General features: G+C 45.7%; 1 protein-coding gene across 1 annotated transcript in view; it reads left to right on the top strand.

Annotated features, from left to right (window-relative positions):
• Positions 1-24,049, top strand: part of mast2 (microtubule associated serine/threonine kinase 2) — a 345,729-nt gene that overhangs the window by 191,998 nt on the left and 129,682 nt on the right. The window contains 1 exon segment of the mRNA XM_065009240.1: positions 1,376-1,407. Within this exon segment, the coding sequence (XP_064865312.1) occupies positions 1,376-1,407 (32 nt within the window).

Genomic DNA, 24,049 nt, shown 5'->3' with positions numbered 1-24,049 from the left:
CACGCCCAATTTTTCAGTTTTTGATTTGTTAAAAAAGTTATATATCCAATAAATGTCGTTCCACTTCATGATTGTGTCCCACTTGTTGTTGATTCTTCACAAAAAAATACAGTTTTATATCTTTATGTTTGAACCCTGAAATGTGGCAAAAGGTCGCAAACTTCAAGGGGGCCGAATACTTTCGCAAGGCACTGTAGCTACAGAACCTGCTACTATTGCTACAGAACCTGCTACTATAGCTACAGAACCTGCTGTTGTAGTGACAGAACCTGCTGTTGTAGCGACAGAACCTGCTGTTGTAGTGACGAAACATGCTACTATAGCTACAGAACCTGCTGTTGTAGCGACAGAACCTGCTGTTGTAGCGACAGAACCTGCTATTATATAGCTACAGAACCTGCTGTTGTAGCGACAGAACCTGCTACTATATAGCTACAGAACCTGCTGTTGTAGCGACAGAACCTGCTGTTGTAGCTACAGAACCTGCTACTATTGCGACAGAAGTTGCTCCTATTGCTACAGAACCTGCTACTATATAGCTACAGAACCTGATGTTGTAGCTACAGAACCTGCTACTATTGCGACAGAACTTGCTACTATTGCGACAGAACTTGCTACTATTGCGACAGAACCTGTTACTATATAGCTACAGAACGTGCTGTTGTAGCTACAGAACCTGCTACTATTGCGACAGAACCTGCTACTATATAGCTACAGAACCTGATGTTGTAGCTACATAACCTGCTACTATTGCGACAGAACTTGCTACTATTGCGACAGAACCTGCTACTATTGCGACAGAACCTGTTACTATATAGCTACAGAACCTGCTACTATTGCGACAGAACCTGTTACTATATAGCTACAGAACGTGCTGTTGTAGCTACAGAACGTGCTGTTGTACCTACAGAACCTGCTGTTGTAGCTACAGAATCTTGTCCTCTAAACGGAGAGCAGTTTCTCTGGCTTGGCCCTTGCTATTGGTACTCCTCCTCCACCTAGTGGATGTGTTTGAGAACTGAAGGTCAAGGAATCTCATTTTGATGGAAATAATCTACTTTTAGATTGTATATTTACACTGAACAAGCTGTGAATACCTGTCATTGACTATTAAAACATAAACCATTGATCACCATGATGTTGTGCTCTGTGTACACCACCTGTAAACAATACATTGCTATTTGCTTTTCTACTCATCCAATTTAGATGGTATCACAGTGCCACCTAGTGTAATTCTCAGGGTATTAATGACACATGCTTTTTCTCTTGATGTCAAGCAGAAATATCTATTAAAGCAGAATACATTTCATTTACATTTCTAACTGATGACAACCACACTGACATTTCTCTCTCTCTCTCTCTCTCTCTCTTGCAGAAGGAGCTCAGTCTTCCAAGGAGGGCCAGTTTGTGAGTACTTGTCACCATTCTATCTCTATTCTTGATTAACTTCTTCAGACCCCCTGAGTGCAGAGGCGTCTTTCTCTCTGTCTGTCTCTAAACAGGAAAGCCAGATCTAGTGTACTGTAGCAGCCAGGTCTAGTGTACTGTAGCAGCCAGATCTAGTGTACTGTAGCAGCCAGATCTAGTGTACGGTAGCAGCCAGATCTAGTGTACTGTAGCAGCCAGATCTAGTGTACTGTAGCAGCCAGATCTAGTGTACTGTAGCAGCCAGATCTAGTGTACTGTAGCAGCCAGAGATAGTGTACTGTAGCAGCCAGAAATAGTGTACTGTAGCAGCCAGATCTAGTGTACTGTAGCAGCCAGATCTAGTGTACTGTAGCAGCCAGAGATGGTGTACTGTAGCAGCCAGATCTAGTGTACGGTAGCAGCCAGATCTAGTGTACTGTAGCAGCCAGATCTAGTGTACTGTAGCAGCCAGAGATGTTGTACGGTAGCAGCCAGATCTAGTGTACTGTAGCAGCCAGATCTAGTGTACGGTAGCAGCCAGATCTAGTGTACTGTAGCAGCCAGGTCTAGTGTACTGTAGCAGCCAGGTCTAGTGTACTGTAGCAGCCAGATCGAGTGTACTGTAGCAGCCAGATCTAGTGTACTGTAGCAGCCAGGTCTAGTGTACTGTAGCAGCCAGATCTAGTGTACTGTAGCAGCCAGATCTAGTGTACTGTAGCAGCCAGGTCTAGTGTACTGTAGCAGCCAGATCTAGTGTACTGTAGCAGCCAGGTCTAGTGTATTGTAGCAGCCAGGTCTAGTGTACTGTAGCAGCCAGAGATAGTGTACTGTAGCAGCCAGATCTAGTGTACTGTAGCAGCCAGATCTAGTGTACTGTAGCAGCCAGATCTAGTGTACTGTAGCAGCCAGATCTAGTGTACTGTAGCAGCCAGAGATAGTGTACTGTAGCAGCCAGAGATAGTGTACTGTAGCAGCCAGGTCTAGTGTACTGTAGCAGCCAGAAATAGTGTACTGTTGCAGCCAGAGATGGTGTACTGTAGCAGCCAGATCTAGTGTACTGTAGCAGCCAGATCTAGTGTACTGTAGCAGCCAGAAATAGTGTACTGTTGCAGCCAGAGATGGTGTACTGTAGCAGCCAGATCTAGTGTACTGTAGCAGCCAGATCTAGTGTACTGTAGCAGCCAGATCTAGTGTACTGTAGCAGCCAGAGATGGTGTACTGTAGCAGCCAGACCTAGTGTACTGTAGCAGCCAGACCTAGTGTACTGTAGCAGCCAGATCTAGTGTACTGTAGCAGCCAGGTCTAGTGTACTGTAGCAGCCAGATATGGTGTACTGTAGCAGCCAGGTCTAGTGTACTGTAGCAGCCAGATCTAGTGTACTGTAGCAGCCAGATCTAGTGTACTGTAGCAGCCAGATATGTTGTACTGTAGCAGCCAGGTCTAGTGTACTGTAGCAGCCAGGTCTAGTGTACTGTAGCAGCCAGACCTAGTGTACTGTAGCAGCCAGATCTAGTGTACTGTAGCAGCCAGATCTAGTGTACTGTAGCAGCCAGAGATAGTGTACTGTAGCAGCCAGAGATGGTGTACTGTAGCAGCCAGATCTAGTGTACTGTAGCAGCCAGATATGTTGTACTGTAGCAGCCAGGTCTAGTGTACTGTAGCAGCCAGGTCTAGTGTACTGTAGCAGCCAGATCTAGTGTACTGTAGCAGCCAGATCTAGTGTACTGTAGCAGCCTTCAAGGACCCCATTGTGTGTACTGTAGCAGCCTTCAAGGACCCCATTGTGTGTACTGTAGCAGCCTTCAAGGACCCCATTGTGTGTACTGTAGCAGCCTTCAAGGACCCCATTGTGTGTACTGTAGCAGCCTTCAAGGACCCCATTGTGTGTACTGTAGCAGCCTTCAAGGACCCCATTGTGTGTACTGTAGCAGCCTTCAAGGACCCCATTGTGTGTACTGTGTACTGTGTGCTGTATAACACAGCCTTGAAGACCGGTGGAAAGAGGAAGATGGAGTTAGAGAAAGTTGATGAGGGTCTTACTCTGCTGAGGAGGACTTGAGGGACCTGTTGCCGGGGCATGGTCTGTGAGCTCATCCATCCAAACATAGGATTGTGTAACGGCTACACTGAAACTGACACTACCATTGGTGGAGCTCTCTAGATCACTGTTACTAAGATGAGATAGAGAGGGGTCTGCTGAGAAAATGATAAGAGAAAACAGTGAAATAGAGGTGGGGGTGAGAGACGGAGAGAGGACAGTGAGAGAGAGGGGGTGAGAGTGAGAGAGGGGTGAGAGGACGGTGAGAGAGAGGGGGTGAGAGAGAGAGCAAGAGGGGGTGTGAGATGGAGAGGGAGGGTGAGAGAGGACGATGAGAGCGAGGGGGTGAGATGGAGAGAGGGGGTGAGATGGAGAGAGGGGGGATGGAGATGGAGAGAGGGGGGTGAGATGGAGAGGGGGGGTGAGATGGAGAGAGGGAGAGAGGCGGGTGAGATGGAGAGAGGGCGAGTGAGATGGAGAGAGGGGGTGAGATGGGGAGAGGGGGGTGAGATGGAGAGAGGGGGGGTGAGAAGGAGAGAGAGGGAGTGAGATGGAGAGAGAGGGAGTGAGATGGAGAGAGGGGGTGAGATGGAGAGGGGGTGAGAGCGAGAGAGGGCGGGTGAGATGGAGAGAGGGGGGTGAGATGGAGAGAGGGGGGGGTGAGATGGAGAGAGGGGGTGAGATGGAGAGAGGGGGTGAGAGCGAGAGAGGGCGGGTGAGATGGAGAGAGGGGGGTGAGATGGAGAGAGGGGGTGAGATGGAGAGAGGGAAGGTGAGATGGAGAGGGGGTGAGAGCGAGAGAGGGGCGGGTGAGATGGAGAGAGGGGGGTGAGATGGAGAGAGGGGGGTGAGATGGAGAGAGGGGGGGTGAGAGAGAGGAAAGGGGACTGCTATAGCCAGTCAGATCTCCACTGGGCCCTACAGCGGGGATCATCAACTAGATTCAGCCGAGGGCAGACATGGAACAGACCATTTCTCCTCAGTTTTCCGCAAACGTCATATGCTATAGCATGCTATGGAGTGTGGATACCAAAGAGATACAGAATATAGGCTAGACAAGACATAGTGATTTATACTTCTACGTAATGACTTTCCATTAAGACCGGAGAGGAGTGATGTGACAAATGGAATTTTAACCTTTAAACTGCCATTTTATTTTTCGGGTTTCCATTAAAGTGATAAAGTTACATAAAAATGTGAATTCACAACGCAGCTGCACTTCCTTCTCATTTAACTTCTCAAAGTATTATCATACAGGACTGCAGCCGCTTGTCTTTCTCTGTCATTTTTCCAACTGTTAACAACCATGACGTAGAGGTGGAGAGTCGACTCCAAAATAATTGATTCCTCGACTCCTTACACACAGACTCTTATTTCAGTGTCAAGATTTTACTCCGACTTCTAAGGTTCAGTATTTCTGGAACAGAGGATTTGCCGTACTTCCAAGAGCACAAACACTTACATCTTTCATAGCGAGAGAGGGGGAGGGGTACAGTATTGGCAGGTCGGCCACCAGGCAGACAGTCAGAACAGTTCACTAGGCCTATCTATCGGCAATCAAAAGCTTTATCTCGTAATTTCTTGGCTTGCAATGTTTCGCAACTTCAGTTATGCAGGACCTATCATCAATGAATAGGCTAGGATATTGAGATGAGCGAGATACTTCACTTCACATAGTCACACACAGTAATAACTGTGCATGTCCACGGGTCTGCTTCACACTGTTACAGCGTGTTGGCCAGGGCACCAAAACAGGGGAGAAGTTGAGCTTCTCGCTTCAACACTCTTAGTTGTTGCGGAAATTGACCCACGTTCTCCATCTACGTGAAATAGATATTTTTTTTAATTATTATATTTTTGCCCCCCTTTTCTCCCCAATTTCGATCTTGTCTCATCGCTGCAACTCCCCAACGGGTTCGGGAGGCGAAGGTCGAGTCATGCGTCCTCCGAAACATGACCCGCCAAACCACGCTTCTTAACACCCTCGTAAAACTGACTATCCTGCCAATCCTTGACTTCTGCGATGTCATTTACAAAATAGCCTCCCAACACTCTACTCAGCAAATTGGATGTAGTCTATCACAGTGCCATCCGTTTTGTCACCAAAGCCCCATATTCTACCCACCATTGCGACCTGTATGCTCTAGTCGGCTGGCCCTCGCTACATATTCGTCGCCAGACCCACTGGCTCCAGGTCATCTATACGTCTATGCTAGGTAAAGCTCCACCTTATCTCAGCTCACTGGTCACGATAACAACACCCACCCGTAGCACATGTTCCAGCAGGTAAATATCACTCATCATCTCCAAAGCCAACACCTCATTTGGCTGCCTTTCCTTCCAGTTCTCTGCTGCCAATTACTGGAACAAATTGCAAAAATCACTGAAGCTGGAGTCTTCTATCTCCCTCACTAACTTCAAGCATCAGCTGTCAGAGCAGCTTACTGATCGCTGCAGCTGTACACAGCCCATCTGTAAATAGCCCACCCTACTACCTACCTCATCCCCATATTAAAAAGAAAAAAGAACTCTGCTCTTTTGCAAACCAGTATTTCTACTTGCACATCATCATCTGCACATCTATCACTCCAGTGTTAATTTGCTAAATTGTAATTACTTCGCCACTATGGCCTATTTATTGCCTTACCTCCTTACTCCATTTGCACACATTGTATATAGATTTTTCTATTGTGTTATTGACTACGTTTCTTTATTCCATGTGTAACTCTGTGGTGTTGTTTGTGTCACACTGCTTTGCTTTATCTTGGCCAGGTCGCAGTTGTAAATGAAAACTTGTTCTCAACTGGCCTACCTGGTTAAATAAAGGTGAAATAAAATCAAATAAATACATTTTTTAAAAACACTCGCCCGCTTGACCCAGAAGCCAGCTGCACAAAATGTGTTGGAGGAAACACCATTCAACTGACAACAGGAGCCAGCCTGCAGGCACCCGGCCTGCCACACGGAAGACACTGGGCCAATTGTGCGCTGCCTTAGGGGACTCTTGGTCACGCACGGTTGTGACACAGCCTGGGATCGAACCCAGGTCTTTAGTGACGCCTCAAGCACTGAGATTCAGTGCCTTAGACCGATGCGCCACTCAGGATGCCCTGGTTAGATATTTTTATTAACGTTAAAAATCCCAGTTTAAAAACTTTTAAAAAACAACATTTTAACGTTTATATGTTAACACCCCTACCGCATACAGTTGAAGTCAGAAGTTTACATACACTTAGGTTGGAGTCATTAAAACTAGTTTACATACACTTAGGTTGGAGTCATTAAAACTAGTTTACATACACTTATGTTGGAGTCATTAAAACTAGTTTACATACACTTAGATTGGAGTCATTAAAACTAGTTTACATACACTTAGGTTGGAGTCATTAAAACTAGTTTACATACACTTAGATTGGAGTCATTAAAACTAGTTTACATACACTTAGGTTGGAGTCATTAAAACTAGTTTACATACACTTAGATTGGAGTCATTAAAACTAGTTTACATACACTTAGGTTGGAGTCATTAAAACTAGTTTACATACACTTAGGTTGGAGTCATTAAAACTAGTTTACATACACTTAGGTTGGAGTCATTAAAACTAGTTTACATACACTTAGATTGGAGTCATTAAAACTAGTTTACATACACTTAGGTTGGAGTCATTAAAACTAGTTTACATACACTTAGATTGGAGTCATTAAAACTAGTTTACATACACTTAGGTTGGAGTCATTAAAACTAGTTTACATACACTTAGATTGGAGTCATTAAAACTAGTTTTTCAACCACTCCACAAATATCTTGTTAACAAACTATAGTTTTGGAAAGTCGGTTAGGACATCTACTTTGTGCCTCATGACACAAGTCATTTTTCCAACAATTGCTAAAAGACAGGTTATTTCACATATAATTCAGTTTTTCACAATTCCAGTGGGTCAGAAGTTTACATACACTAAGTTGACTGTGCCTTTAAACAGCTTGGAAATTCCAGGAAATTATGTCATGGCTTTAGAAGCTTCTGATAGGCTAATTGACATAATTTGAGTCAATTGGAGGTGTACCTGTGGATGTATTTCAAGGCCTACTTTCAAACTCAGTGCCTCTATGCTTGACATCATGGGAAAATCAAAAGAAATCAGCCAAGTCCTGTAAAAAAAAAATGTAAATCTCCACAAGTCTGGTTCCATCCTTGGGAGCAATTTCCAAATGCCTGAAGGTGCCATCTGTACAAACAATAGTACGTAAGTATAAACACCATGGGACCATGCAGCCGTCATACTGCTCAGGAAGGAGACACGTTCTGTCTCCTAGAGATGAACGTGCTTTGGTGCGAAAGTGCAAATCAATCCCAGAACAAATGTATCTATATCCACAGTAAAACGAGTCCTATAAGGTACAAATCTGTCGTTCTGCCCCTGAACAGGCAGTTAACCCACTGTTCCTAGGCAGTCATTGAAAATAAGAATTTGTTCTTAACTGACTTACCTAGTTAAATAAAGTTTAAAAAATATTGACATAAGCTGAAAGGCCGCTCAGCAAGGAAGAAGCCACTGCTCCAAAACCGCCATAAAAAAAGCCAGACTATGGTTTGCAACTGCACATGGGGACAAAGATCATACTTTTTGGAGAAATGTTCTCTGGTCTGATGAAACAAAAATATACAACTGTTTGGCCATAATGACCATCGTTATGTTTGGAGGAAAATGGGGGAGGCTTGCAAGCCGAAGAACACCATCCCGACCGTGAAGCACGGGGGTGGCAGCATCATGTTGTGGGGGTGCTTTGCTGCAGGAGGGGCTGGTGCACTTCACAAAATAGATGGCATGAGGATGGAACATTATGTGGCGATATTGAAGGAACATCAGTCAGGAAGTTAATGCTTGGTCGCAAATGAGTCTTCCAAATGGACAATGACCCCAAGTATACTCATAAAGTTGTGGCAAAATGGCTTAAGGACAACAAAGTCAAGGTATTGGAGTGGCCATCACAAAGCCCTGACCTCATTCCTATAGAAAATGTTTGGGCAGAACTGAAAAAATGTGTACGAGCAAGGAGACCTACAAACCTGACTCGGTTACATCAGCTCTGTCAGGAGGAATGGGCCAAAATTCACCCAACTTATTGTGGGAAGCTTGTGGAAGGCTACCCGAAACGTTTGACCCAAGTTAAACAATTTAATGGCAATGCTACCAAATACTAAATGAGTATATGTAAACTTCTGACCCACTGGGAATGTGATGAAAGAAATAAAAGCTGAATTAAAGCTTTCTCTCTACTATTATTCTGACATTTCACATTCTTAAAATAAAGTGGTGATCTTAACTGACCTAAGACAGGGAATATTTAGGATTAAATGTCAGGAATTGTGAAAAACTGAGTTTAAATGTATTTGGCTTAGGTGTATGTAAACTTCTGACTTCAACTGTAGGTAGTGTTACTTTAGCCTGTGTGTGTGGTTGAGCTGTCACAGTGTCACCTGGTTGCATGTCTGAGTGTGTTCTGTCCGTCTCGAAGGCTTGACTGACACTGGGTAAAGGTGAAAGGTCATTAGGATGCAGCAGAACTGTAGCTCTACAGTCTCACCCTCTCTCTTCCTTGAACAGCTCAGTATCCCTCACTGGATCCATGCTGCTGGTCTATTTAGAACTCTGGTGCCCGCCCGCCAGCCAGCCATTCACAGGCTCCGTTCTGAAAACTAACCCCAAAACTCAACACAAAAGTTGAGTAGTACCCAACAGTGTCTTGTGAAGACAGGCCTGCCTTGTCAAAGTCTGTCTTTATTTCCTCCCAGTTGGGTGCTGCGGGGTGGTTCGTGTGTGTGTGTGTGTGTGTGTTTGTTTGCGTGTGACGTTATGATAGTTTCACTTCATTCGTGTCCTCTCTCGCTCTCTCTCTCTTTTACTCTCCCTCACTCACACACACACACACACACACATCATCCTCCCGTTTATACCCACAGTTGTACTACTGTATCTGCTCTCTATTCTCTAACCACAGTCTAACCTAATCAGAACCTAACCCTGTATTGGAGTGTACTGTAACAGTTAACTACCTCTGCTGATGGCCTTATGGAATAGGTCCTAGACTGTTATAGTAGATTAGTCTGGGTAATGACAGTCTCATGTCCTGTAGCCGTGTGGTCGTACGTCAGTCCACTAATCAGGCGGGATTAGCCTAGTGATGCTACAGCGCTACGCTAGTTGTAACCAAAGCCTCTACTGTAGCCTGATTGATTCAAATCCATTGTCCCTGCCGTCACTGCATGTGAGCTGCATTTAACCCACACGTAGACAGGCTCCCTCGCCAGGGATGTACCTCTGATTCCCAAGACAGAGAATGGGGACAGGAGGATGAGTGGTAGAGAGAGAGAAGAGGGGGGAGGGAAGAATAGCTAGCCAGGGTAAGACGGGGATGATGTGTAGAGGGGGAGGGAGGACTAACCAGGACAAGGCAGGGTAAGACAGGGATGATGTGTAGAGGGGGAGGGAGGACTAACCAGGGGGAGGGAGAGTAAGACAGGGATGAGGTGTAGAGAGGGTGAGGGAGGGAGTGCTAGCCAGGATAAGGCAGGGTAAGACAGGGATGAGGTGTAGAGAGGGAGGTGGGAGGGAGTGCTAGCCAGGATAAGGCAGGGTAAGACAGGGGTGAGGTGTAGGGAGAGGGGGAGGGAGGGTAAGGCTAGCCAGGATAAGGCAGGGTAAGGCTAGCCAGGATAAGGCAGGGTAAGACAGGGGTGAGGTGTAGGGAGAGGGGGAGGGAGGGTAAGGCTAGCCAGGATAAGGCAGGGTAAGGCTAGCCAGGATAAGGCAGGGTCAGGCTAAGGGTGACAGCTGCACCTCCCTCAGGGTCTTGTGATATCATGAGAATGCCCTGTGCCTTGCTGTCAGCTGGGCGTAGTAGTGCTGTGTGTCACTGTATTCTGGACTTCTCTCTCTCTGTACTCTGCTTCTCACAGTGTGTGTGTGTGTGTGGGAGTGATGGTAGCTCAGGCGACAGTCTCTCTCTCTCTCTCTCTCTCTCTCGCGCGCGCGCGCGCTGGCTGGCTGAAGAGGCAGTCACCATGGCCAAGTTCTCCCTTTGGACACTCCTGTCAGACTGTTAGAAAGAGCAGTCAGCCAGACCGCAAGGACACTCCTCTGAACCGAGCGACTAACTGACAAGCCTTCCCCAGGATCAGAGATCTTAGCCCGGAGATACTCAGAGAAGCTCTCCCAAACCCTGGTGCCTGTGGAGGATTTATGTAACGGCTATTTGAAGCAATGCTAACCTATACGTGACCTGTGACCCTGTCAGTGGAGTGGTCAGCGAGCCAGGATAGGGGGGCATAGTAACCCTGTTGGGTTTCTGGTCTGACCCATGGGACTTGAGGAACCTTCTAGAAAGCTGCTGACTCTGCTCACTGTGCTTGTGTTTTGGTGTTTGTGTGTGTGACTGTTGTTGTATGTGCCAGTGTGTGTTTGTAAGGGAAGTGAGTGGTTTGATGTTGTTATAACTGGGTCAGGTAGAGACATGGTGTGTGTGACTCATCAGTGTTCAGCTGTAAAGCCCTGCTTTGCCAGTATTAGATGAGAACAGAACACTGAGGACACTAGCCTAGATACCTGGCATACCTGTCTATGTACTGACCAGTCTGACACTAGCCTAGATACCTGGCATCCTGTCTATGTACTGACCAGTCTGACACTAGCCTAGATACCTGGCATACCTGTCTATGTACTAACCAGTCTGACACTAGCCTAGATACCTGGCATACAGTCTGAGTCACTAGACCAGTCTGAGATACCTGGCTAACCTGTCTATGTACTGACCAGTCTGACACTAGCCTAGATACCTGGCATACCTGTCTATGTACTGACCAGTCTGACACTAGCCTAGATACCTGGCATACCTGTCTATGTACTGACCAGTCTGACACTAGCCTAGATACCTGGCATACCTGTCTATGTACTGACCAGTCTGACACTAGCCTAGATACCTGGCATATATGTCTATATACTGACCAGTCTGACACTAGCCTAGATACCTGGCTAACCTGGCTATGTACTGACCAGTCTGACACTAGCCTAGATACCTGGCTAACCTGTCTATGTACTAACCAGTCTGACACTAGCCTAGATACCTGGCATATCTGTATATGTACTGACCAGTCTGACACTAGCCTAGATACCTGGCTAACCTGTCTATGTACTGACCAGTCTGACACTAGCCTAGATACCTGGCATACCTGTCTATGTACTGACCAGTCTGACACTAGCCTAGATACCTGGCATATCTGTCTATGTACTGACCAGTCTGACACTAGCCTAGATACCTGGCATATCCGTCTATGTACTGACCAGTCTGACACTTGCCTAGATACCTGGCATATCCGTCTATGTACTGACCAGTCTGACACTAGCCTAGATACCTGGCATATCTGTCTATGTACTGACCAGTCTGACACTAGCCTAGATACCTGGCTAACCTGTCTATGTACTGACCAGTCTGACACTAGCCTAGATACCTGGCATACCTGTCTATGTACTGACCAGTCTGACACTAGCCTAGATACCTGGCATATCTGTCTATGTATTGACCAGTCTGACACTAGCCTAGATACCTGGCATATCTGTCTATGTACTGACCAGTCTGACACTAGCCTAGATACCTGGCATATCTGTCTATGTACTGACCAGTCTGACACTAGCCTAGATACCTGGCATATCTGTCTATGTACTGACCAGTCTGACACTAGCCTAGATACCTGGCATATCTGTCTATGTACTGACCAGTCTGACACTAGCCTAGAGAGCAACTTTATTTTGGATTTTGTTACTCACACACACTGTTCTTCTCATTGTGTGTTATGAATGAGAAGTCCGTAAGGGCTGTGTCTGTTTTGCAGTGTTGTTGTTGTGAGAGGAAGTGAGCTGTCAGCTCATTGGCCAGCATGGCTTTGATGGAAAGGTGGCAGAGTTCACTGGAGCAGCACTGACTCCCCGAGCCGGCCCCTTGCTTTACCATTGCCGTTGGAAACATGATGAAGAGGAGGAAGGAGAGGCCAGGAGCTCCAGACCTGCATATCCAGTAAGACACACACACTGACCACTAAGGGTTAACTGCCCTTATGGTATGTTTGTGTGATTCCCTCCCTCTGTGTGTTGTGGAGCTGTAGGTCTGAGAGTAGAGTGATTGACAGGGCCAGGCAGTGTCCGCTTACACCCCTCAAACATGCAGTACACATCACACACGCACACACAGCCATGGAAACACACATGAGCACTCAGGCATAACGGAAAACCGGGAGGAGTGGTGAAGGGAAAGAGAGGAAGAAAAGAACGGGGAGAGGTTAGGGGGGGTTTGGTGTGAATACCAGGTCACTGCCCAGTCAGAGACAGACACATGCACACAGCAGACCGCTGCCAGGGTCATATTGTCACCCATTCTGGCCAATCACAAGGGGGTCCAAGCCTGTTTAGACCAGACCCATATGGCCCCTCTCTACCCAGCCTGCCAACAGAGAGCTGGCACTGGGGAGTGTGAGGGGGCTCCACTGCCCCTCACCACAGCTTCCTTAGTACGGGGGGTATTTTGATGATGGCTTCATGGATTTAAGCTAGTAGTACATTTGTTAGTGTTGTTTATCAGACGACCTTCCCTCTTTCCTTCCTCCCGTCCTTCCGCGTCGACCCGTAGAATCTGGCCGGCCGCTCAGCACCGCTGCCATGGCAACAGCAGTCTCCTGCAGCACCTGCTCTCCCCCACCTCCCTCCCTCGCTCCATCCACACCTCCTCCTCCCAGCCCTCCCTCCTCCTCCACTCCTCCTCTGCCCACGCTGAGGGCCCCCTGTCAGCCCCCGTCCACCAGGGGGGAAACCCTTTCCTCTGGAGGTAAGACCGGATGGCTGTGTGTATGACACCTGGTTCCTTAACTCAGAGATTAACAGTACCCTTAAAGCATGTGTGTATGACACCTGGTTCCTTAACTCAAGAGATTAACAGTACCCTTAAGGCATGTGTGTATGACACCTGGTTCCTTAACTCATAGATTAACAGTACCCTTAAGGCATGTGTGTATGACACCTGGTTCCTTAACTCAAGAGATTAACAGTACCCTTAACACCGAACCCAAACCGGCTGCGTGCTTGTGCATACATTTATTTTGTCTCCCCACATCAAACCCGATCACGACACGCAGGTTGAAATATCAAAACAAACTGAACCAATTACATTAATTTGGGGACAGGTCGAAAAGCATTAACCTCTTGCTTCTACTCGGGACGCTTGCGTCCCAACTAGAGCTCTGGAAATGCAAATGCGCTACGCTAAATGCTAATAGTATTAGTTAAAACTCAAACGTTCATTAAAATACACATGCAGGGTATCGAATTAAAGCTACACTCGTTGTGAATCCAGGCAACAAGTCAGATTTTTAAAATGCTTTTCGGCGAAAGCATGAGAAGCTATTATCTGATAGCATGTAACACCCCAAAAGACCCGCAGGGGACGTAAACAAAATAATTAGCATTTCGGCGTTACACAAACCGCACAATAAAATAGAAAACATTCATTACCTTTCACCATCTTCTTTGTTGGCACTCCTAGATGTCCCATAAACACTATTTGGGTCTTTATTTCGATTAAATCGGTCCATATAAAGCCTAGATATCGTTATATGTAGACTGTGTGATAAACGTAAAAAACATCGTTTCAAAACGTAACGTCATTTTTTTTAATTCAAAAAGTCGACGATAAACTTTCACAAAACACTTCGAAATACGTTTGTAATGCAACTTTAGGTATTAGTAAACGTTAATAAGCGATAAAATTCATCAGGAGGCGATGTAAAGATCATTAGCTGTCCGTCTGGAAAAATGTCCGGCTAGAAACTCAACGAAAATATCCGGTCCTAGACCTGAGGATATACGGTGCCCTGCATGTGTTTGACCAAGAAAAAACTCGAAGGGAAATGACAAGACTCTAGACACCGTGTGGAAGCTGTAGGTACTGCAACCTCAGTCAATTAATTGTGGTTCACCTTTATCAATGGGTTCAAGTAGCGCATGGATATATTTTCCCATTTTCAGTGATCAGTTTTTCCTGTGCTTTTCGATGTAAATGCCGTTCTGGTAAAGCCACAGCAGTGATTTAACCAGTTTTATAAACGTCTGAGTGTTTTCTATCCACACAGACTAAGCAAATGCATATACTATATTCCTGGCATGAGTAGCAGGGTGCTGAAATGTTGTGCGATTTTTAACAGAATGTTCAAAAAAGTAGAGGGTAGAAGCAACAGGTTAAACATGTATGGCAATTTCGATAGCTAGCTTGCACATGCTAGCTAATTTGTCCTATTTAGCTAGCTTGCTGTTGGTAGCTAATTTGTCCTATTTAGCTAGCTTGCTGTTGGTAGCTAATTTGTCCTATTTAGCTAGCTTGCTGTTGGTAGCTAATTTTTCCTGGGATATAAACATTGAGTTTTTATTTTACCTGAAATGCACAAGGTCCTCTACTCTGACAATTCATCGACACATGAAACTGTCAACTGAATTGTTTCTAGTCATCTCTCCTCCTTCCAGGCTTTTTCTTCTATTGTGATTGGCAACTTTCATAAATTAGGTGCATTACCGCCACTGACCTCGTTCGTTTTTCAGTCACCCACATGGGTATAACCGATGAGATGGCACGTGGGTACCTCCTTCTATAAACCAATGAGGAGATGGCACGTGGGTACCTGCTTCTATAAACCAATGAGGAGATGGCACGTGGGTACCTGCTTCTATAAACCAATGAGGAGATGGCACGTGAGGATGGCACGGGTACCTGCTTCTATAAACCAATGAGGAGATGGTAGAGGCAGGACTTGCAGCGTGATCTGCGTCACAAATGGAACTGACTTCTATTGTAGCCCTTGGCAACTCAGACGCTCGTTGGCACGTGCGAGCAGTGTGGGTGCAATAATTGAATAATATGGTGTGGGTGTAGTCAGCCTGTTAAGGCATGTGTGTATGACCCGGTTCCTTAACTCAGAGATTAACCTCTCTAGGGTACGTGGGACGTTAGCGTCCAACATCCAGTGAAAGTGCAGGGCGCCAAATTCAAACAACAGAAATCTCATAATTAAAATTCCTCAACCATACATGTATTATACACCATTTTAAAGATAAACTTGTTCTTAATCCCACCACTGTGTCCGATTTCAAAAAGGCTTTACACAATACATGTATGTTTTGTTCGGTAAAGTTCATATTCATATCCAAAAACATTGGAGCGTTGTTATGTTTTGCCTCCAAAACATCCGGTGAAAGTGCAGAGAGCTACGTCAATTTACAGAAATACTCATCATAAATGTTGATGAAAATACAACTGTTATGCATGGAATTAAATATATACTTCTCCTTAATGCAACCGCTGTCAGATTTCAAAAAAGCTTTACGGAAAAAGCACACCATGGAATAATCTGAGTACAGTGCTCAGGGACCAAAACAAGCAAACAGATACCCGCCATGTTATGGAGTCAACAAAAGTCAGAAATAGCATTATAAATATTCACTTACCTTTGATGATCATCAGAATGCACTCCCAGGAATCCCAGTTCCACAATAAATGTTAGTTTTGTTCGATAAAGTCAATAATTTATGTCCAAATACCTCCTTTTTGTTTTGTGCATTTAGTACAGTAATCCAAATGTGCAGGCACTAGGTCCAGACAAAGTCAAAAAAGTTATATTACAGTTCGTAGAAACATGTCAAACGATGTATATAATCAATCTTTAGGACGTTTTTATCATAAATCTTCAATAATGTTTCAACCGGAGAATTCCTTTGTCTTTAGAAATGAAAGGGAACGGAGCTAACTCTCACGGGCCTTCTGGCAGACCCATGACTCAGTCAGCTCTCATTCGCTCCCACTTCACAGTAGAAGCCTGAACAAGGTTCTAAAGACTGTTGACATGTAGTGGAAGCCTTAGGAAGTGCAATATGACCCCACAGACACTGAATATTGGATAGGCTAAGACTTGAAAACCTACAAACCTCAAATCCTGGTAGGATTTTTTTCTCATGTTTTTGACTGCCATAGAGTGTTTTCTATCCAAATCTACTAATAATATGCATATCCTAGCATCTGGGCCTGAGTAGCAGGCAGTTTACTCTGGGCACACTTTTCATCCGGACATGAAATACTGCCCCACTACCCCAAAGAAGTTAACAGTCCTTTTAAAGTGTGTGTGTCTGTGTTAAGTGTAAATACCTCCCCTTCACACTCAAATGAACTAAATAATAGCACTCCAATGATAATAATCCCTCTCATAAAAGGTATCACCAGTTTTGTGTGTGTTCAGACTAAGTACAGTACAGTAAATCGTGATGTAACAATATGCATCGTTCCCCTGTTCAAATGTTTAAGATATGACTGCATTAGTTTGCAGGACCCCAAACCGATGTAGCAAGCGTCAGTCAGAAAATCGATTCAGACACTACGAATAGTTTGTTCACTATTACTTTCAAATGACTTTCTTTCTACCTTCCAGAAATACCCCAGCTTTTTTTTATGACAACTGCATCCTCTCCTTCAGTGTGGAACTAAGCATGTAATTATGTTGACAGTCATTGATCTACAAGTCATTTTGCTGAACAACCCCAGACCATGTCAGTAGTCAAACTGCGCATCTTCGCGGGCTGAACAGCAAGTCGTAGGCCTATTACTGATCTGGCACATCTGTGAGTCACCTTCAGCATTCAAATGTTTGTAAACTTTATTCTGCAATATTAGGCTTTATTAGTTGTAATGTCATTTACTAGGTTATTCCTATCAAATGTGCTGTTAAAATGGTGTTTTTACCAGAATAAAAGTAGCCTAAGCTACCGAATGAATGAATGCATTTTTTTGTGTGTCAAATTGCCAGTTAATTGATACATAAACAAACATTACAATAATGCACTGTGATAATTCAGTGATCATTCTTCTTCCGGTGGTTTCTGCAGTGGGCATCACATAAAGAGTCAAACCATTTAAGATTAAAAATATTGAAGACTCATGTTAAAAGGAACCACCAGCTTTCATATGTTCTCATGTTCTGAGCAAGGAACTTAAACGTTAGCTTTCTTACATAGCACATATTGCACTTTTAGGTTCTTCTCCAACACTTTGTTTTTGCATTATTTAAACCAAATTGAACCTGTTTCATTATCTACTTGAGGCTAAATTGAATTTATTGATATATTATATTAAGTTAAAATAAGTGTTAATTCAGTATTGTTGTAATTGTCATTATTACAAATACATTTTTTTTTAAAACATTTTAAATCGTCCGCTTAATCGCTATCGGCTTTTTTGGCCCTCCAATAATCGGTATCGGTATCGGCGTTGAAAAATCATAATCGGTCGACCTCTAACACACACACACATACATATGCAGTGCCTTCGGAAAGTGACTTTTTTCACATTTTGTTAGGTTTTGCCTTGTTCTAAAATTGATGAAATTGTTTTTTTTTTCTCATCAATCTACGCACATGACAAAGCAAAAACAGGTTTTTATAAATGTTTTCTAATTTATAAAAATAAATAACAAATAATATTACATTTACATACGTATTCAGACCCTTTACGAAGTACCTTTGGCAGCAATTACAGCCTCGAGTCTTCTTGGGTATACAAGCTTGGCACACCTGTATTTGGGGAGTTTCTCCCATTCTTCTCTACAGATCCTCTCAAGCTCTGTCAGGCTGGATGGAGAGCGTTGCTACACAGACATTTTCAATTCTTTCCAGAGATGTTTGATCAGATCGGGTCGGGTTTGATCAAGTCTGTGGCTCTAGCTGGGCCACTCAAGGACATTCAGACACTCGTCCCAAAGTCACTCCTGCATTGTCTTGGCTGGACGTTCCCCATCCAACCTGAGAAAGCTTCAATATGCACCTTGGAATTGGATGACGTGAACAGTTGCATCCCGGATATGTCTGTCTTCACTTGTAGCCTGTGAGAACACCCTGATCACGTGACTGAGAGCCATGTGAGTGGGAGGTGCTTCGGCTATATTACATGGATTTATTAGACTGTAGATGTTCCAAAGGTCTGCATCAGTGGCTTGTATGTGTGGAAGCCAGGAGATGCTAAATGTGTTTATGTTAATTAACAGTCCATCACCAGCTGACAAAATGTCTTGACCGCAACAACCTCTAGGTGGGCTCAGGGTAGAGGGAGACATACAGGCAAAGCTGAAAAGGCAACTAGGACTGTGCTAACACGCTCCAGTAGTGTGAGCGAGACAGGTAATCCATATATGGTACTGAACACAGAGGAATTCATGTCCATTGTGATGTACAGAAGAGGTCATCAGATACACTATGACCTTGATTTGACCTCTGACATTTAGTGATGGCGTAGGCTGACTTGTCCCTAGCTGTCTCTTGTCTATTTTTCTGTCACTGTATCTCTGGTGAGATGAGCAGGGCTAAGGAACTGTCACATCCCATTGTCATTCATGATGGCTGACGGAACTGTTGTTGTTCAATGGTGGCATCTCAGTACAAGTTGAAATAAAGCCTTCCGTGTCTGAGGGCACTTTCACATATTCTTTGTATGATCCGGGTTCTGGAGCGGTTGGCACTCAGATCTTTACCATACCGGGCTATACGGTATTACAGGAAGTGCACACAAGGGGCGCTACAATTTAGGCAACAAGGATCTCGATCCAGGAGAGGATTAAAATGTCTCTAGTCTGGGTTACCAGTCTTTAACTAACATTTCACTCCTTGCCATCCATGTCATTGCCAAATAGACTGGCCTTTCGGCAATCTCAACGTTCAATATGCAGCTGGATTTATGGCGGAGTTGCTCATTGGTTGTTGTAAATAACATGAATATATTCTATATATTCCATGTGGAGCCTCGAAAACAGAATTACAATTATAACAGTCAAAAACAAACATTTAGATGTTGGCAAAGCAAGTTGTTGTATTTGAGGCTCAAAGCAAAGAGGTTTTGCGGTTGGAATTGCAGTATGTATTTAGTTTGAGGATTTAGAAATGAGCTAGCAACTTTTGACCGCATATCAAGGTGTTCTGTGGAGAAAGTGATAGAGTTCCAATATTTAGATAATCATTGTGATTGGAAGGTAGCTGGGAGGGTTATCGAATCAAAATCAACTACTCTGTTCTCCTCGAGCTCATTAATGATTGAATGTTCATATTTGAAGATGGCAGAAAGGCCAGTGTCTTTGGCAATGACAAGCAGTGGCATGGAGTGGAATGTTAACTAAAGAGACTGGCACTCAGGCCAGAATGTCTTGACATCTAGCCACTTAGCTAGCAATTTAGCAAACCAAATGTAAAGCTCTAGTCCTGAGCTGGATATCCATTTATTTAATACATTTGACATGTCTTAGTTATAAGCAGTGGTGTAGCACGCAGCCCCCCAGTGACACCAACCCAAATGATATATTTTTCAAATACACCGTTTATGCCGTATAGCGGGGTGTCTGCCTAGCATCAGCACGCGCATGTAACTTTTTTCCCATTGTAAACGAGCTAGCTCGCTAACGTCAAGTAGAACGTGCGTCTCGGATATCGCAACCTAAAATGTTTACTTTCAGGTCTTGCGTTAGCAAAACGTATTTTGTAGAATTCTCACAGATGCTCCAGGAAACAAAACCAGGGTTCCTGAATTTAATTTGTGAAAATGCCCTAAAATAGGTCTATTTCACCCCTAAAACCTTTTAGCGCCATTCTGTTCTGTATTGATGATGAGTATGAGTATCCTTCTTGGGCTTCCTAATCCTTACACACTGACACACACACACACACACACTAACACATATGGCCGTAGATGGTGCAGAAAAAGCCCTGGTGGTAGAGTCAATAGGTGTTTATGGCAGGCTGGACTTTAAATGTGATCCACAAAGAGAGAGAGGCCACTGAGCCAAAGGGCCACTGAGCTGGAGGGAGGCTGGTCACTGAGCCTGGCGGGAGAGAGAGAGAGAGAAGGAGAGTTAAATGAGACGGGGGGGAGGTACTGTCAGGCAGAGGCAGGAGAAACATTGAGAGGAGAAGGAGAGCACACTGAGGTTGCTCATAGCTCAGCTAGCCTGACAGGTTGAGACCAGCAGCAGAGTTAGCTAGCATGACAGGTTGAGACCAGCAGCAGAGTTAGCTGGCGCGGCAGGTTGAGACCAGCAGCAGAATTAGCTGGCGCCACAGGTTGAGACCAGCAGCAGAGTTAGCTAGCATGACAGGTTGAGACCAGCAGCAGAGTTGGCTAGCGCGACAAGTTGAGACCAGCAGCAGAGTTAGCTAGCGTGACAGGTTGAGACCAGCAGCAGAGTTAGCTAGCGCGACAGGTTGAGACCAGCAGCAGTGTTAGCTAGCGTGACAGGTTGAGACCAGCAGCAGAGTTAGCTAGCCTGACAGGTTGAGACCAGCAGCAGAGTTAGCTAGCGTGACAGGTTGAGACCAGCAGCAGAGTTAGCTAGCGTGACAGGTTGAGACCGGCAGCAGAGTTAGCTAGCGTGACAGGTTGAGACCAGCAGCAGAGTTAGCTAGCGCGACAGGTTGAGACCAGCAGCAGTGTTAGCTAGCGCGACAGGTTGAGACCAGCAGCAGAGTTAGCTAGCCTGACAGGTTGAGACCAGCAGCAGAGTTAGCTAGCGCGACAGGTTGAGACCAGCAGCAGAGTTAGCTGGCGCGGCAGGTTGAGACCAGCAGCAGAGTTAGCTTGCGCCGCAGGTTGAGACCAGCAGCAGAGTTAGCTAGCATGACCGGTTGAGACCAGCAGCAGAGTTAGCTAGCCTGACAGGTTGAGACCAGCAGCAGAGTTAGCTAGCGCGACAGGTTGAGACCAGCAGCAGTGTTAGCCAGCGCGACAGGTTGAGACCAGCAGCAGAGTTAGCTAGCGCGGCAGGTTTAGACCAGCAGCAGTGTTAGCTAGCGTGACAGGTTGAGACCAGCAGCAGAGTTAGCTAGCGTGACAGATTGAGACCAGCAGCAGAGTTAGCTAGCCTGACAGGTTGAGACCAGCAGCAGAGATAGCTAGCGCGACAGGTTGAGACCAGCAGCAGAGTTAGCTAGCGCGACAGGTTGAGACCAGCAGCAGTGTTAGCTAGCGTGACAGGTTGAGACCAGCAGCAGAGTTAGCTAGCCTGACAGGTTGAGACCAGCAGCAGAGTTAGCTAGCGTGACAGGTTGAGACCAGCAGCAGAGTTAGCTAGCGCGACAGGTTTAGACCAGCAGCAGTGTTAGCTAGCGTGACAGGTTGAGACCAGCAGCAGAGTTAGCTAGCGTGACAGGTTGAGACCAGCAGCAGAGTTAGCTAGCCTGACAGGTTGAGACCAGCAGCAGAGTTAGCTAGCGCGACAGGTTGAGACCAGCAGCAGTGTTAGCTAGCGTGACAGGTTGAGACCAGCAGCAGTTAGCTAGCCTGACAGGTTGAGACCAGCAGCAGAGTTAGCTAGCGTGACAGGTTGAGACCAGCAGCAGTGTTAGCCAGCGCGACAGGTTGAGACCAGCAGCAGAGTTAGCTAGCGCGACAGGTTGAGACCAGCAGCAGTGTTAGCCAGCGCGACAGGTTGAGACCAGCAGCAGAGTTAGCTAGCGCGGCAGGTTTAGACCAGCAGCAGTGTTAGCTAGCGTGACAGGTTGAGACCAGCAGCAGAGTTAGCTAGCGTGACAGATTGAGACCAGCAGCAGAGTTAGCTAGCCTGACAGGTTGAGACCAGCAGCAGAGTTAGCTAGCGCGACAGGTTGAGACCAGCAGCAGTGTTAGCTAGCGCGACAGGTTGAGACCAGCAGCAGAGTTAGCTATCCTGACAGGTTGAGACCAGCAGCAGAGTTAGCTAGCGTGACAGGTTGAGACCAGCAGCAGAGTTAGCTAGCGCGACAGGTTTAGACCAGCAGCAGTGTTAGCTAGCGTGACAGGTTGAGACCAGCAGCAGAGTTAGCTAGCGTGACAGGTTGAGACCAGCAGCAGAGTTAGCTAGCCTGACAGGTTGAGACCAGCAGCAGAGTTAGCTAGCGCGACAGGTTGAGACCAGCAGCAGTGTTAGCTAGCGTGACAGGTTGAGACCAGCAGCAGAGTTAGCTAGCCTGACAGGTTGAGACCAGCAGCAGAGTTAGCTAGCGTGACAGGTTGAGACCAGCAGCAGAGTTAGCTAGCCTGACGGGTTCAGACCAGCAGCAGCATTAGCTTTAGTTTAGGAGGCAGCAATAGGCATCCTCTCCTCCGTCTGTCCAAGCTGCCTGGCTGGCTGCTGCCGGTAGCTGGCGTACGTACGTGTGTGTTTAGAGGCTGGCTCGCGGCACCCAGTTTGTCTGTGGGTGGGTGAGTGACAACCATGTGTGTGGAGCTTCAGGACCATGTCTGACTCTTTCTGGACTGTGCTCTCCAATTTTTCCCTGCCTGAGAGAAGCATGCTGTGCCGATCCAAGAGGTAGTTCTCTGTCTGTTTTTACATCCCTCTGCTTTCTCTGTGTGAATCTGTGATCTCTCTCCTTTTCCTTCTTTCTCTCGCTTTGTTTTCTTTTCCTTTCCTCTCTGCTCGTCTCCTCTTCTCTCCTCTTACTCTCCCTCTTACTCTCCCTCTCACTCTCTGGGGGGTTTTCTGCTGGACAGGTAACTAGATGTGCGTGTCTTGCGAATGATAATAGGTTACATGTTGTTGCTGCTGGTGTGTGTCTGCGTGTTAGTCTGTGTATGTGTGAGATTTCAGAATGTCACTGACGCATTTGAGTTGTGATGGAAAGGTCTGAGGTTTGATCTGACAATTTTGTGCACATTTAGCTCAATTCTATTGCTCTCTCTTTCTCTCTTTCTTTCTCCTTCTCTTTCTCTCTCTCTCCATCTCTCCCTCTCTCTCTCCTTCTCCCCCTACTCTCTCTCTCTCTCTTGCTCTCTCCCTCTCTCTCTCCTTCTCCCCCTCTCTCTCCCTCTCTCTCCCTCTCTCTCTCTCTCTTGCTCTCTCCCTCTATCCCTTTCTCTCTCCATCTCTCCCTCTCTCTCTCCTTCTCCCTCTCTCTCTCTCTCTTGCTCTCTCCCTCTATCCCTTTCTCTGTGAATGTAGATGCTTCTTTCAGATAGAGTAGACAGAGCCTTAGTAACCAGTTTGAAGCAGCAATTTTCTCATTCTGTTAAGAATGGTGCACTTTAACACACACAGACACACTTGATCTCAGTTTCTCTACAGACAACAGACACACAACACAGACACACAGACACACTTGATCTCAGTTTCTCTACAGACAACAGACACACAGACAGACACACAGACACTTGATCTCTGTTTCTCTACAGACACACAACACACTTGATCTCTGTTTCTCTACAGACACACAACACACTTGATCTCTGTTTCTCTACAGACACACAACACACTTGATCTCTGTTTCTCTACAGACACACAACACACTTGATCTCTGTTTCTCTACAGTCAACAGACACACTTGATCTCTGTTTCTCTACAGTCAACAGACACACAACACAGACACACAGACACACTTGATCTCAGTTTCTCTACAGTCAACAGACACACAGACACACTTGATCTCAGTTTCTCTACAGTCAACAGACACACACAGACACACTTGATCTCTGTTTCTCTACAGTCAACAGACACACAGACAGACACACTT

The sequence above is a fragment of the Oncorhynchus nerka genome, linkage group LG24, assembly GCF_034236695.1.
Source record: "Oncorhynchus nerka isolate Pitt River linkage group LG24, Oner_Uvic_2.0, whole genome shotgun sequence".
NCBI classification, from domain to species: Eukaryota; Metazoa; Chordata; class Actinopteri; order Salmoniformes; family Salmonidae; genus Oncorhynchus; species Oncorhynchus nerka.
Note: the sequence above shows the minus strand (reverse complement) of the source record. Positions and strands in the feature narration are given on the sequence as shown.